Here is a 16,621-nt window from a genome sequence, read left to right on the forward strand (position 1 = left end):
ATGAAAATGAGAATTATTTTATTTATACTGCTTTATAATATGCTTTCACTTAACATATCACAGAATCTGTGTTAATAAACACTCATGGACTCATCACTGTAGTTACTGCAAAGGGTCCCCTTGTGTGGATCTTCCAGAATTTACCAAAACAGTCTCCTGGGGATGGGTATTCAGGTTGTTTACAACTTGGTGCTGATAGAATCCTATTTTTCTAATAGCAGGATGTTCTCCAATTAGAAACACAAAGGAAATATCTTAGTTCTTCGTTTCCCACAAGTCTACACTTGGAATAAACTGTGAGATCTATCATTTGTCAGTGGGATTTGCCAACAAAAGTGAAAAGGAAAAACATAGAAATGTGACCTCTCCCAAGCGGGCAGAAATGAGGGCTGCAGGCTTCAGTTTGGTTGTCAGTGGACTATCAGGATAATCCTCAGTACTTCTGGTGCCCTTCACCTATAAAATAGCCAGAGGTTTGTCTTTTCTTCCTTTCTTCTTGTTTCTTTCAAAAATATTTATAAATTTAAAAAGACCAATGGAATTTGTGTCCTTGCTTTCCTAGCCAGTGCTCTTTCTTTTTAAAACACCTTATTTTACTGCCATGACAAGTTAAAATAAGCACAATCTGTGCAGCTTTCCAATCCAGACTGAAGCACATTCAAAGAGGCCCAAGCCATGATTCATTCCTCCTCTTCTTTGTAGGATAAATAAATATCTGACAAAGCAACTGCCCGACTAGAGCACACTATGCATGCCAGTAAAATGTACCAAATCTTCATTCAATTGCAACCCAAACTTGAAAAGAAGTCAGAATGGAGAAAACCTACATGGTCAACAAGAGACCCGTGGCTTATTTAGTTAAGGTTATCTGTACTTTGCTTTCCATGCATGGAATCCTTACCCATGTATGCTGCCCAGTGCAGAGCACGCCGGTCCTTCTTGTCAAATGCATTGATATTTGCCCCTTTGGCCAAGAGTAAATTGACCATCTGAAAGATAACCAACAAGGAAATCAAGCATACATTCTGTAATGGTGAGGCCTCCTCACTGCCTGCAGGTGATCTGAGCCAAATTAACATGAAATCTAAAGGCAGGTCAGAGATCTGGAGTTCTGACAAAGTAGAAATATGATGTCAGAGCAGGAACTGTGTCATGTGTGTCAGAGGAAAAGACTGAAGTGACAGCCTACTTTTTCAATTCATTGTGGCTCTAAAGTTGAGAATGATATAGATGCTGAAGGTTTGGTGTACAAATGTTTTCATCACATTCTTTAAAATCTCAGCAAGAAGATCAGTTTCCACTTGTGGCTGAAAGTGCCTGGAGGGAGCGTTCCAATTCTGAATGATAAAAATACCCACCTCCACGTGGCCGTTCAAAGCCGCATGGTGCAAGGCTGTGCGCCCCCCTCGGTCGGAGACATTGACACTGCTCAGCAGGGGAATGATCACTTCTGCACATTTGACAGCCTTGTTGGCTGCTGCCACATGAAGAGGGGTCTGCCAGTTCTTGTCCCTTGCATTGACATCAGCTGAGTGCTTAATCAAAACCTGTACTGCTTCCTACAACAAAAGCAGAGTTTGCAGAGGTCACTGACAGACGTTCAATCAATACTTAGTGCCGCAAGATGCTTCACCAAACCCTGGAACTATGGAGACAAAGGCCACCTGACCTTACAGGCTGGCTCCAGACAAGCCAGGTAATATCTGATAAAGATCAAAAGAGTGGCATAGATGAAGACAGAATCACTTTACCTTTCTTTGTCAAGCCAAGAGCCCTGGTACAACTCTAAAATCAAATAAACCTTCTAAGTATATGATGATGTCCTTACAATGTAGAAGGCACTCTTAGGCCAAATGAGAACACTGCGTGCAAGTGTGCATGCCAGGGTAAAATATCCATAGACAAAAAGGCCTCAGACCTTCTTGGGTCAGTTTATAAATCTTTGGTTCTCTCTGCCAACATCTTAACCCTCAGCCTCGTGTGATCAACAAGTAGTCAAGATGGAAAGTAACATCTCTGTTACCATCTCAACTTAAAGCTATGAGTTGTTTCCATCTTTTCCCAATCGTTTCCATGTTAGAATGTGTTACTTCTTTTGCCATTGTTGAGTTCCTTCACCTACATTGGACCTCCCATGTTTTTTCTTCTATTGGCCCAGTCAGCTCCCTAGCCTGTTGGTCTATGACTTTCAACTATGGTATGCAATGGAGTCATCCATGCAGCTCTTAAAAACACAGAAGCCAAGCATGGGCAACATAACAAAACCCTGTCTAAAAAAAAACAAAAACCAACAAACATATATACAGGTGCAAAAATAATTGCATTACTTTTAATGGCAAAAACCACAATTACTTTTGCACCAACCAGGAGTGGTGTTGCAGACCTCTAAGTCCTAGCTACTCAGGAGGCTGAGGTGGGAGGATCACTTGAGCTCAGCAGTTCACAGTGAGCTGTGATCACGACACTGCACTCCAGCCTGGGCAACAGAGCAAGACCCTGTCTCAAAAAAAAAAAAAATACAGTAGTTTAAAATTATTATGGAATTAAATTCACAGACGTACGGAATATTAGAAATGGAGAAGGCCCTAGGGTTCATCTGGGCTGACCCCTTCATTTCATAGGCAGCTTTATTTTATAGGTAAGATGACGGAAGTCCAGGGCAATGACCTGTCAGCCTGGCTGACTTACGGGCTCATGCATTTTCTAACAGGCCATTTTCTACTAGGCTTACTTGGTGAGTAGTCTCAGTCAAGCATCCTGACATAAATAGATTCAACAGTTAATTCTATTTAGTTATTTACATTTTTAAATCCTAAAGTTTTAGTCTGCTACACTGGCTTAATACATATAATAGAAATTTAATATAATATTTTGGCAAAAACAAAACTTTGATTAAAAACAGATAATTACCTTTTTTAAAACTGCATTTCTCTTTTAAAAGTTTTAAGCTTGGAAGCTCTTTAACTTGGTTTTACAAGGAAGTAATTTGATGGCTATTTAGGGAATTAATTTTTTTAAATTAAAGAAGTCTGCCTTCTCCTGTATCACATATTGGCTAAAAATTAATACCCAGGAGCTCACTCTGGCAGAAATATACATGGTAAAAAAGAAACTAATGTGGGGAGGAGGGAAGCTGAACACTTTCTGAATCAAGAAAATATTCTTTTTTCTGTTAAAGGTTTTTGTTTTTTTTTTTTCCAACTTTTAAGTTCCGGGGTACATGTGCAGAATATGCAGGTTATATAGGTAAACATGTGCCATGGTGGGTTGCTGCACAGATCAACCCATTACCTAGGTATTAAGCCCAGCATCTGTTAGCTATTCTTCCTGGTGCTCTCCCTCCCTTCTCCCCACTGGCAGGCCCCATTGTGTGTCATTCCTTCTCATGTGTCCCTCTGTTCTCATCGTTCAGCTCCCACTTGTAAGTGAGGACGTGCAGTGTTTGGTTTTCTGTTCCTGTGTGAGTTTGCTGAGGATAATGGCTTCCAGCGCCATTTGTGTCCCTGGAAAGGATATGATATTGTTTCTTTTTATGGCTGCATAGTATTCCATGGTGTATATGTACCACATTTTCTTTATCCAGTCTATCACTGATGGACATGTGAGTTGATTCTACGTCTTTGCTATTGTGAATAGTGCTGCAATGAACATAAATGTGCATGTATCTTTATAATAGAATGATTTATAATTGGATTGCTGGGTCAAATGCTATTTCTGCTTCTAGATCTTTAAGAAGTCGCCACACTGTCTTCCACAATGGTTGAACTAATTTATTCCTACCAACAGTGCAAAAGCTTTCCTTTTCTCTGCAACCTCACCAGCATCTCGTTTCTTGACTTTCTAATAATCTCCATACTGACTGGTGTGAGATGGTATCTCACTGTGGTTTCGATTTGCATTTCTCTACTGATCAGTGATGTCGAGCTTTTTTTCATGTTTGTTGGCTACATGAATGTCTTCTTTTGAGAAGTGTCTGTTCACGTACTTTGCCCACTTTTTAATGGGGTTGTTTATTTCTTGGTAAATTTGTTAAAGTTCCTTTTAGACTCTGGATATTAGACCTTTGTCAGATAGACAGACTGCAAAAATTTTCCCCCATTCTGTAGGTTGCCTGTTCACTTTGATGACAGTTTCTTTTGCTGTTCAGAAGCTCTTTAGTTTAATTAGATCTCATTTGTCAATTTTTGCTTTTGTTGCAATTGCTTTTGGTGTTTTCATCATGAAATCTTTGCCCATGCCTTTGTCCTGAATGGTACTGCCTAGATTTTATTCTAGAGTTTTTATAGCTTTGAGTTTTACATTTAAGTCTTTACTCCAGCAAGAAAAGCTTCTTTAACAGTGCTTTTCAAACTATCTGTGGTAAAGAACTAGTTTTTTAAAAAGTTATTTCAAATCTATCACTTTTGAGCCAATACTTTTATAAAATACAATTAAAAATCAGAATAATAAAATGAAATAAAAACAAGATAAAAACTATAAATGTAATTATTTTATTGTTAAAGTTAATGGGCATGAAATTATCAAATTGCTCTAAAAGTTTCTGACCACCTATTCTTTTCACAACAGATAAGATAAAAGCTCACAGGCCAGCTCCAGTGTGCAGGCACACTGTGAATCATCACGCTCCTTCAAAGCCTGTGTTTGTTTGTTTGTTTGTTTTGAGACAGAGTCTCGCTTTTTCGCCCAGGCTGGAGTACAGTGGTGCCAACCTAGCTCACTGCGACTTCTGCCTCCCAGGTGCAAGTGATTCTCCTGCCTCAGCCTCCTGAGTAACTGGGTTATAGGCGTGTGCCACCACATCCAGCTAATTTTTTTGTATTTTTAGTAGAGATAAGGTTTCACCATGTTGGCCAGGCTGGTCTTGAACTCCTGACCTCAAGTGATCCACCTGCCTCAGCCTCCCAAAGTGCTGGGGTTACAGGCGTGAGCCACCGCGCCTGGCCCTTTCTTTCTTTCTTAATGAACAAACACCTGTGAAGATTCTGGTATTTCCCCCAAATGGAGGCATCAGCCCAGTTAACATTCTGTTTTAGGACTGTAGGCCTTGTTGGATGACATCCTGTAGCAGGCCATCCTATACAAGATGCAGAAATAATAGAAAGGAGGGGCTGTCATGGGATATCATATGGGAGGTAACTGGACATGACATTTGCAGTCAGTCAATTTCTACTTTTTACGACTCTTTTTATTTAACAAAAGGCCACTTCAACCTTGAAATAAGAAGTAGAAACATACACTGTGGCACATGGAAAAGATGAGAATAGGAGGCATGTGTCTTAGAAACTATCATCCTTAATATTTGTTTCTTTACTCTCAAATGTGCATTGCATTTCAGTGGTCATAAATTACTCATGGAAAAGTAACTTTATGACTACACATAGTCCCTGCAGCCATAAGCAATGTCAAGTTTTATAAATTACAAGTTGCTTTAGATAAGGGTCTAAATGTTATACAACTGTCTGTACTCTCCACAAAGCCTGGCAGGTGCTTTGCACATAGTATATATTCAGTAACTTTGGGTAGAACAAATATATTGCTGTAATCATCAGCAAAGTCTGTAAGTAATAATCTGTAAGTGTTAACAGTACATTACTGTGGGCTGATGTCCCTAAGGCTGCACTTAAGTCCTGAAGGCTTTTGCTATATTACTATAATCATTTGAGGCTTTTATCTTATGTCAATTGTAGCAATTTCATATTCTGTAAGAATTGTATAAATTGATGTCCAACCAATTTGCTTAATTAATGGTATTGTTCCTCTAAACGTACCAAAATACCAAGCACCAAAAAGACTCACCCATTATTTTAACTATTACTACAGCACAATTATTCTAAGAACTAGGAGTGCAAAAGCAGTTCGCTGGAGACTTTGGGATATGAAAGAATTCTAAACGAACTATTTAAGAAGTGCTAACTTTAACCATTAGGAAAGGCAGGCACTAAAGTATGACCAGTGTTTAATCTCAGGTCTCAAAGTGTGACTTGTAGACGACATGTATCAGAATCTTCCTTTGAAAAGGCAAATTTCTGGGCCTAACCATAGGCTTCATTCAGAATCACTAGGGGTGAGGTTTTAGAACAGACAGTTTCAACAAACACCCCAGATAATTTAAATGCACTAAAGCTGGGCACCACTCGTCTACATTCTAATAGATCATAAAATGCTTACTTTCTTCCCATTCCAGGTATGACCTATGTTCCATACACGAACAACTTTTTATAATCATGAAGATAATTTAAAGAAAGCAATAACATTCTACTCTTCCATATAATGTTTCCAATTCTCCTGTCTACTAGCATTAAGCCCACAATAATGATCATGTTTTTTAGAGGAAAGGGTAGAACGTAAGTTTTTTAAATTTCGACTATAAAATAAAATGCTTATCCTGCTCAGCTCTGGGAAAGATTTGTATACCAGTTGGGTCTTCTGTCTGCACAGAAGCCAAAAATAGATGTGCTTTATTGGCTAGAACAGGCTCCGTAAGGGTGCTAATGGGAACTGAAGAAAGCAGCACAGAATGGTGGTTAAGTAGGCAGCTTCTCTAGTCACACTTTCCTCCACTTTCTGGCTGTGACATCGACTTCGTTGGCTCCCTACTAACTTTCTGAGATTACATTTCCTAAATTAGTATTGCCAATAGCATCCATCTTGAAGGGTGGATCAGAGGTTAAAAGAGAATAATATACAGAAAGTCCTTAGCATACTGCCTAGCAGACAGTAAGTACTTCATAAATGCTCATAACTACAACACGTACATAGACACAATGTCTTCACTCCTACACTCTAAAGACAAGATACAACCATTGTTAACCTTTCTAACCAAAAGACAGTCTCTAGAATTGAGAAGTGAAAAGTTCAGCAGGTCTCCTCTGATACTCCTCTCAACTAGTGATAGCAGAAAGGGCACCTGGGACGGGCCAGCCACGTCTGCACATAGGCCACAGCAGCCTGCATATCTGGTTATCTCCCCAAATACTGTATACTAAAACTAAAAGCCACACTTTGTACACCCTTTAGGCCCCCTGTAGCACACTTAACAATGCCTTCCACCAAGTGTGCTTCCATAAATGTGTGTTAGACTTTCTGGGTTTGTGTACATTTCATTCCTTTCCCCTTGGGGAAAGTTGCTCTTTTCCAAGAAAGAAAAGCAAGAATAAGCTGAACACAGGAAATAATATGAAATAGGCTTCACAAGAACACTTCAGAATATTCCCACTGGCAGCCCCAAATCTTGCTTATCTTTGTTAGCTGGCACTGTAAAAGATGTTTCTCTAATATTTTAGTAAGGGCCTCTCTTCATTTCTTCACAGCCTAGGGAGTACACAGAAAAAAAAAAAAAAAAAAGGAGAATGAGTTCAGAGAAGCCCTTAGGGAGCCAATAAGAAGACAGTGCTGTTGGGCTCTAAGCTGTTTCCAACCTGGGAATCCCCAATGTGCCAGATGTGGGGAGCAGGTCGGGGGTAGGAAAGGGTCGTGGGATTGGGTCTAGAAGGGAACATACAAGACAGCCTGGTCAGCATCAAATAAGTCTTCAAGATTTATCTCTAGAGCTCAGTTATATTTTGGGAGATTTTCAAGGGGTGTGATTATGTCTTGATTTACTTTCTTGTCTATGGAAGACATAGTGTCAGGCTTGGATTCATGTTTAATCAATATTATGATCTGGCACCCTTATTGCTATAACATATCAGGAAATGAACTTAGCAATGCACCTTATTTTTCCAGACACAGAAATCTGAACATAAATCTTGCCTGGATGAAAAGAAGACTCCAAAATTTTGACTTACACTGATAACTGTGTTATATGTAATTGTGAAACTAGCCTTGATTTTGCAGGTTTCAGTGGTTTAGTTGGCTTTTAATGTACACATTCCCATAAACATGCTTCAACTCTGTTCGCCCTGCATGCATAAACGATTATTACCATCAGCATTCTGATATGGTGTATACCAGTTCTATCTTACCAGTTGTACACAGAAAATTATTATAGCTTAAACTGAAAACCCAGTCTTTAATGAATAACTCAAAAAAACAATTCTTTTCTAACTAGGCAAGATGCTAGAAATACAATGGCAAGCAATAGACATGGCACAAATTTCAAGGAGCTAGAAGATCTTTTTAATTCAAATAGAACAACAATTTATATGGTAGTTTTGTATTGTCCTAAGTTAGCCGAGTTGAACTTCATTTCCCAGAATTCCTTTCCCTGTAGTACTCCCTTTAGGGTTGGCCACAAGAGATATCTGATGAGTTTTGGAAGGCATAAGTGAAACTGCAGCCTGACTGGTATGTTGTTGGGCACCAAGTAGTGTTGCAGCTTGCACACGATGTCACTAACTGGCTGGATCACCATATTGGCAAGGGGTAGTGCCTGGCTTGATGCTGCTTCAGATCCTGCCACATCTCCTTCAGTTTCTCCAATTCTTGGGCCAGGTGCATGCACAACTCCTTCTGCAAGTCACCCATGTCCATGATGTTGGAGGCAGTGTTAGACGGACCTCAGTTCCAGTTTGTCCTTGTTCTCCCCCATTTTACATCCAGTTTTTCCACTGTGGAGTCTGCTGACCTACAGTGACTTCAGGGCCTCACAGAATTCAAGGTGACAGCCTTACATAGACCACAGCAGCCCTACACACTTGTGTAAGATCTAATTCCTATAATAAATATCTTACTCTATCTCTCATGGTGGTTCTGCTTCCCTGGTTGAACCCTGAACCCTGAGAGATCAGTTACCTATATTTTACAAGCAAATAGGCTTTGAGGACAGACAGTATATAGTTTACAAACTTTTCAATGAAGAAATGGTTTTAAACACATGGCCATGTAGTATCAGTGCTTACCAATCTAAGGAATAGACATGTACCAGCTCTCAGCTGAAACCATATATCCATCTTGATAAGTGCTAACAGTTAAACTCCAAAATACCAGTCCAAACCTTCTCTTTTCTTCCCCTCAAATCTGCTTTCTTTTCCCCAACTATTAGTTAGGAGAGGCATAAAATAATGGCAATAGAACTAAATTCCAAAGAAGAAGGAAATCTGAATTTAGGACTTCCACAGGACAGCAATGTGCTTGGAGTTAAGGTGTCTTCTCCACCGTCAGCTCTCACAATGGTTACAAAGACTCCAATTTTCTTTTCTTTTCCCTTTTTTTTTTTTTTTTTTTTTTGAGATGGAGTTTCACTCTTTTTGTCCAGGCTGGAGTGCAATGGTGTGAACTCGGCTCACCACAACCTCCGCCTCCCAGGTTCAAGTGATTCTCCTGCCTCAGCCTCCCGAGTAGCTGGGATTACAGGCATGCACCACCACTCCCAGCTAATTTTGTATTTTTAGCAAAGACTAGGTTTCTCCATGTTGGTCAGGCTGGTCTTGAACTCCTGACCTCATGATCCACCCACCTTGTCCTCCCAAATAGCTGGGATTACAGGCATGAGCCACTGCGCCCAGCCTAGACTCCAATTTTCATAAGAAACTGTCCAACTTGCTGTGACAAGATACTAATCTGAAGACATCATGAGTTCATATATTACCTAATTATTTACAATTCAGGATTTGTTTGCATTTAATTCCTACCTGGCAAGGGATTCTTTTTTTCCTCCCTGCAAACCTACAGAGGCAGTTGGTTACTTGGAGAAGCAACAAATGCCTTTCTCAGATAGGAAGGTCAGTCCATCTAGGCTGACAGGATTCAAACACACTAAAGATACTTACAGAACGCAGACTGGTTGTTGATGGAAAATGGATGTTTTGAGGATTGAAGTCTTTGAAGCTAGTTGAGCTAACAAAGGCAGAGATCACTTGGGAAAGGTCACAGAGCAATGAAATCATCTTTTTTGTGTCTTTCTTTTCCATTAGATTACATACTTCCTAAGAGCAGAGACCATGGGTCTTAGTTTTCTTTGTAGCTCCATCAGCTACAAAGAAAAGGTGCCTGGCATATAGGAGGTGCATATTGAATTATTTTCCCAACTAAAAAGACCTGGTTCTTGTTAAAGAGGAAACAAATCCATATATATTTTTAAAGAGACACTTAAATTTACTAAATTTACTAAAGACCAAGTGGTCTTAAAAGGCCAGGAAATACTCCTCTATGAAGGGGCTGGTCTCATGAAGCTGGTCATACCCACTCAGTCAGCTCACTACACTCATTTTCCCAAACAAAACAGAAAAAAAATGTGGGACCATGAGAAGATTCTGAATTCTCCAGGGTCTGAGCCAGGTAATTTAGGATTATTTACCTCTCTCATTCCATGCAGGATATTTGGAAAGAGAACACAGTCAACCCCTTTTAAAAACTACTAATATCACAAAGCGCAGCAAGAAAAACGATGACTACTAAGCTGTCACCTACCAAGTATATTTTGAAATTTCTAGATAGTTGCCAAAGAGGAAAAGCTAACACCAACAATGGCCAAAGACACCTGCATCTTCTGTATATTCATTCTCAGCAAGACCTTTTGCTCCTAGGTGTACCTGGAGAACATCACCTTCTCCAGCAGCAGAGGAGAAGCTGCATTTGGTAAACTCAGCTATGGAGGTCAGTCATCCAGCACCAAGTACATAGAAGGTTAGAACCTCTTGTATCCCTGGATGATGGGCATCTCCTCTGACCAGGCTTCAAGGCTGACATTCACCAGGGTTCCCTGCCACCCCCACCTTCACATTGGTCTTCTCATCCTTTATACTTCCCCTGAGCTACCTGATGCATTTACCACGGTTTGGTGATCATTCTCCCTGTCCCTGAGTGCTAGACTTGTATAAATAATAATAGATAATCTATTAGTCATCTTCACCCAAATTTCCAGCATTCAACAACAAATTATTTCTTGAGTGCCTAGAATGTACGAGGCTTGGGATACATCCAGGAACAAAACCCAGATCCCTGCCCTCATGGAACTCCCACTCCAAGGACATGTTTGCTGAACTCAGCGTTCTCAAACAGAACCCACCAGCCTCCTGGCCCCTACTCCCCTGCTCTGTGCCTCTTCTGTTAACAGCATCACCATTTACCTACCAGCTTCTTTCCCACCTCACCCCTACTGGGTACTAAATCCTGCCAGGTTGACCTCTAATGAGCTCTCAAATCATGGACTCAGCTTTATGCCCTCATTCCAGCTGCTTCAGACTGCATTTGGTCTTATTGGCCTTCCTCCTTGAGACCCCTCCCCCTCAGCCCATTCACACGCTGCCACCACAAAGGTTCTCTGAAACACAGATCTGAGCATATCACTCCCCTGCTATAACCATTCTCCATTGCTCAAAGGATTCCAAGCCCTCTGCCATCTGGCCCAACCTCCATTATCAGACTTACCTTCTACTACAACCTGAGTTCCAGTTATACCTCACTGAGGCCCCCATTCACTCACTTCCTTGCCTCAGCCCTCCCTCCTTCTCCTGGCCTGCTAAGTCCTTACTCATTCTTTAAGGACCAGCCTAACTGACATCTCTTCTTGGAAGATTTCCTCTATTCAAGCAGGCAGTTAGTTGCTTTCTCCTGCAAGTCAATGATGATATTATACTGATCTGCTTTCTGCTTTGCCTCCTCCCCAAGCTGAGACTTCACTGAAATTCAGGATCATGCTGTCCGTGTTGAACTACCCCAGACACTCCCCAGCCCCACTCAGCACTATGTCTGGCATGCAGGAGATGCTCAAACAAACAGCTGTTCATTTTGGGTAACCCTCTTACATTAGAGGTAAAAGCCTTTTGCTTACCAGTAAGGATTCTTAATTCACTAGCAAGAATTTTTCTAGGCACAGTAGGTATTAGATTAAATTTGGTAATCACTCACTTCGCTTCTGGAAGCAACAGCCCGGTGCAGTGGAGTCAGCCACATGTTGTCCTTGGCATTTACACGAGCTCCTGGAACCAAATAGCACAAGTTAGAGGCATAATGGAGTCAAGGGAAGCCCTGCTGACGTTAAGTCAAATACTGTATCTTGCTCACATTTGCCTGACATAACTACCACCTCTTCTTTTCTTTGTATTAGTCATGTTCTGACAAGATTTGATCAAGGCTGAGGGGACCAGCAGAAATCTGCTTTATCTAAAAATCTGGGACTAGCCAGATATGTTGGTAAAAAAGAAGCCAGTTTCCATGAGGCTTTTGGATAGATATGATATCAGGCCTATAAATTGCTCACTACTTTCTCAAACTATGGGGTAGGCAGACAGGCTCAAGCATGAGCCAAAACCAGCTCACACTCAGAATTATGAGTGCCCATGCTCAGCTCTATGAAGTCATGCCATCATCATGGAACAGAAGCTCCCTGCAAATGAATTCACAGGAAGCAGAGTTCACCCACCTTCCATGACACCCTTGCCATTCTCCATGAGCACCAGCCCACCAAGTCTATGTCTGAACAGCAAAGATATCTGATATAAGCTTCCTTTTAGGGGGTTCAGGGTTTTGACTAGTCTTCTGGTCAGACTTGGGATGTTTTATAAAAGGGCTACAAAAAGGGAGGAGGAGAAAATATGTATGACATCTTTGAAGAAGCAATAAGTCAATTCTAGCCTTAGGATGATGAGGAAGGAAGCTCCTGAGGACAGAGAATGGAGAAACAAATCAAAGAAACTAGAAAGTAAGGCAGAGAAAAGGAAACACAGAGGTGGCCCCTCAGGACAAGGGCTGAGAAAGTAAGTCAAGGGGAAGCAGAAGCTGACTAATCTCCAAGAGGCTAAGGCCAGCTGATAGCTGGAAAATAGAAACTTTTTTAAAAGGCAGTGGACTTTCATGCATAAACGTGAGTTACAAGTTTAGTTTAAGGCACTGGCTAAAAGTAAATAAAAATCAAAGAACTTATACTATTCTTTTCTTTAACTGAAGAAGAACAAATGCCATCAACGGCATTAATCGTAGAAAACAAGAACATAATCCCTAAAAGACAGCTAGAATGCCTCCCCTCCAACCTCCATTTTGATGTCACTGGTTTCAGATGGGGTCAGGTACAAGGGTTATCACACTATGCTGTCAAGGTTGAGAGCCACTGATGAATTGTTGCTTAATTTATCCAGGTTAAAATTATTTAAATCCTAATTCCACTAACACCAGCTTGCCTGAAGGAGTTCAAACTCCTTACGTCAGTAAGGCCCACAGTAAAATCAGTTTGGGTGTGCAAAAATCAATAGGCATCTCTGGCCTCAGTAACAGGAAGCTGTGGGCTAAATGCTCTGGCATGAAATGAATGCGGTTTTGGAAGGACAGTGGGATTCATGGTCGGAGATGTAGATTAAGTTCTGATTTCAGCACCTGCTGGCCCAATGACCAAGAGTCACTAATCTGCACAATGAGGCTAACAACAACAGTATTAACACTTCTCTACCCATTTCACCAGGTGCTAAGGAGAATTAAGTGAATAGGAAAGTGCTTTGTAAATTGCAAAGTACTAGAAAAACATCAGCTGTTCTTATTTCCAAATCACCTCTAATGTCTCATTCACCTCTAAATCTATGATTCAGATTTTCAAAGGAAGTGAAAGGCATGATCCTTGCCCTACAAAGGAAGAAGTCAAATAGGAAATTTAAGAACACAACCATCACCTAAAGACTGTACAAATACATGTCTTTTTAAGACATGTATTTTTAAGAGCAAGAGAACTCAAGTGCTAGAGAATGCTAGGGAGAAGAAAATCCAGATGTGATTAAGAACAGCAAAATTGGTTAATTTTAAAACAAAATTACCACTACCAAAACCAAAGTTTAGATTTCTTCTTCTAAATATTAGTTTCAACACAGTGTCAGGTGATAGTCACAAAGTCTACCTTTCTGGTTTAGAAACACAGCATTTAACCCTTCAGATCTTCCAACACTCTGGATTCCAACCTTTTAAAATTACCTGCCTTTTGGTCAGGACTTTTCTTGCATCATAAATAAATATATTTATGACCACATTGTGTGGTAGATTTGACCACACTGTGTTTCTGTCTAGTAAGCTGAGTGCACATTTATTTCTTATTTTGGGGCTGTTTCTTTGGCACCCATGTCACAAACATCTCTCAGACCTTATGCGTCCTAGAGAGCTGGAATTATTTTTATTATGGTCTTTGGCAGAGGAAATTTTGTGCTTTAAATTTTTTGTAAATTCAAAAAATGATTGCAAGAAGAAACCCAAATGTGAAGACACATATGGAAAGGTACTTCTCAAAATTCGTTAGGGAGAAGCAAATGAAAGCAGCATTAGCATACCATTTCACATCCATTAAATTGGTAAAAATAATAAAGCGCGACAAGGCCAAGATTTAGCAAGGGTATGGAGCAACAGGAAAACTTAACATACAGTTGGGAAGAGTATGAATTGGTACAACCTCCTTTGGGACACAATGTGGCATTACCTAGTAAAGCTGATGACATGCATGCCCAACCACCTAGCAATTCCACCCCAATCATATACCCTAGAGAAACTCTCATACATGTACATGAATGTTCACTGCAACATGTTGATGACAACAAGAAATTGGAATCCTAAATGTCAATTAAGAGGAAAATGGATAAAGACATTGTGGTACATCTGTACAATGGAATTCTACACTGTCATGGAAAGGAGCAGACTGACGTTCTGTATATGTAAACAGATGTACTTTTAAAATCATAACACCGAATGAACAAATCAAGCTGCAGAATTATACCTATGGCATAACACCAGTTGTATGTCTATATGTTGTTTATGGATGCATAGACACAAAAGTTTAAAATATGGCTAAGGAGTATAAATACTAATTCTGGATAGTGGTTGCATCTAGGGAAAGAGGGATATGAAAAGAATGAAGTAAGAGTACCCATACAGCTGCAACTGTGTTTTCAATGTTTTATTTCCTTAAATATATATATCATATATATATATATATACACACATAAATATATACAATACAAATATGGCAAAATATTAAGAGTTCTTAAAACTTAGTGGAAGGTATAGGGATATTCACTATATTATTCTCCATAGTTTTCTGTATGTTTGAAATATTTTCTACAAAATACTTTTAAGAAAGCTCGTGCATTTGAAGTTTTATGTTTCTCAATGAAAATAATGGGGGAGGGGGAACTAAGCTGCTTTTGTGTGTGTGAAATGGAGTCTTGCTCTGTCACCCAGGCTGGAGTGCAGTGGTGCGATCTCGGCTCACTGCAACCTCCACCTCCCCAGTTCAAGCGATTCTCCCACCTCAGCCTCCCAAGTAGGTGGGATTACAGGTACCTGCCACCATGCCCCGCTAATTTTTTAATTTTTTAGTACAGACAGGGTTTTGCCATTTTGGCCAGGGTAGTCTTGAACTCCTGACCTCAGGTGATCTGCCTGCCTTGGGTGCAAGTATTTGTCTAGGATAAATAATTTAAAATGGACTTTATGTGTCATAGATAATACACACTTTCGGTTTCAAAAGGTCATGTAAAGCCTCTAAAGTGTGCCGGTTTACACCCTCGGAATGTATGAGATTGCTTAGTTTCCCCACATCCTCATCAACACTTGATATTATCAGACATTAAAATATATTTTTTTAAATTTTTTAGAGACAGGGTCTCACTCTGCCACTCAGGCTGGAGTGTAGTGGCATTATCATAGCTCACTGCAGCCTTAAGACTCCTGGGCTCAAGCAATCCTCCTGCCTCAGCCTCCAGAGTAGCTACGACTGCAGGCACATACCACCATGCCCAGCTAATTTTTTAAATTTTTTTGTAGAGATGAGGTCTTTCTTTGTTTCCCAGGCTGGTCTCAAACTTCTGCCCTCAAGTGATCCTCCTACTTCAGCCTCCTAATGTGCTGAGATTACAGGTGTGAGCCACCAGGCCCAGTCAGACATTTTAAATATTGCAAATCTGAGTCAATAATACTGTATCATGCACTTAAACATTTGTTAAGAGGATAGATCTCATGTTAAGTGTTCTTACCACACACACTTCCCAAAAAACTCCAAAATAACAAGAACAAAGGGGCACAAGGAAACTTTTGGAGGTGACAGAGATGTCTATTACCTTGATTGTGGTGATAATTTCATGGGTATTTGCATATGTCCAAACTCATCAAGTTGTAGATATTAAATATACGCAGCTTATTGTATTTCAATTATACTTCAATAAAGCCGCTTTAAAAATAAATAGGCCGAGCGTGGTGGCTCATGCCTATAATCCCAGCACTTTTGGGAGGCTGAGGTGGATGGAACACCTGAGGTCAGGAGTTCGAGACCAACCTGGTCAACTGGTGAAACCCTGTCTCTACTAAAGATACAAAAATTAGCCTGGCGTGGTGGCACACGCCTGTAATCCCAGCTACTCAAAAGGCTGAGGCAGAAGAATCGCTTGAACCTGGGAGGTGGAAGTTGCAGTGAGCCGGGATCACACCACTGCGCTCCAGCCTGGGCAACAGAGCAAGACTCTGTCTCAAATACATACATACATACATACATACATACAAATCTGATTTTAAAAAGAGCATCTTTTTTTTTAGTTTCTGGTCTAACAATAAGGTTAGACATCTTCTAATATGTTTGATTACTAGCCATTTGTAATTCATTTTCTGAGAATTACTTGTTCATATTCTTTATATATTTCTCCCATTTTTCTGTTATTTTTCTTATTTATATTTATATCCTTTTATCATTATTATTATTATACTGCATTCTGAAAAT

The 16,621-nt window shown here is 40.1% G+C and overlaps 1 protein-coding gene across 18 annotated transcripts in view; it reads right to left on the bottom strand.

Moving 5' to 3' along the window:
- The window catches only part of ANKRD44 (ankyrin repeat domain 44), a 321,410-nt gene that overhangs the window by 133,632 nt on the left and 171,157 nt on the right, over nucleotides 1–16,621 (bottom strand). For all 18 annotated transcript variants that reach the window (XR_010580012.1, XM_005573816.5, XM_015432526.4 and 15 more), the window contains exons 4-6: nucleotides 11,791–11,861; nucleotides 1,359–1,559; nucleotides 902–989 (exon numbers count right to left, since the gene is read on the bottom strand). Coding sequence is in view for 17 of the 18 variants with exons in the window: in XM_005573816.5 (XP_005573873.1) it covers nucleotides 902–989; nucleotides 1,359–1,559; nucleotides 11,791–11,861 (360 nt within the window). In the remaining variant the exon portion in view is untranslated. The remainder of the gene's footprint in view (nucleotides 1–901; nucleotides 990–1,358; nucleotides 1,560–11,790; nucleotides 11,862–16,621) is intronic.

The sequence above is a fragment of the Macaca fascicularis genome, chromosome 12, assembly GCF_037993035.2.
Source record: "Macaca fascicularis isolate 582-1 chromosome 12, T2T-MFA8v1.1".
Lineage (NCBI taxonomy): Eukaryota > Metazoa > Chordata > Mammalia > Primates > Cercopithecidae > Macaca > Macaca fascicularis.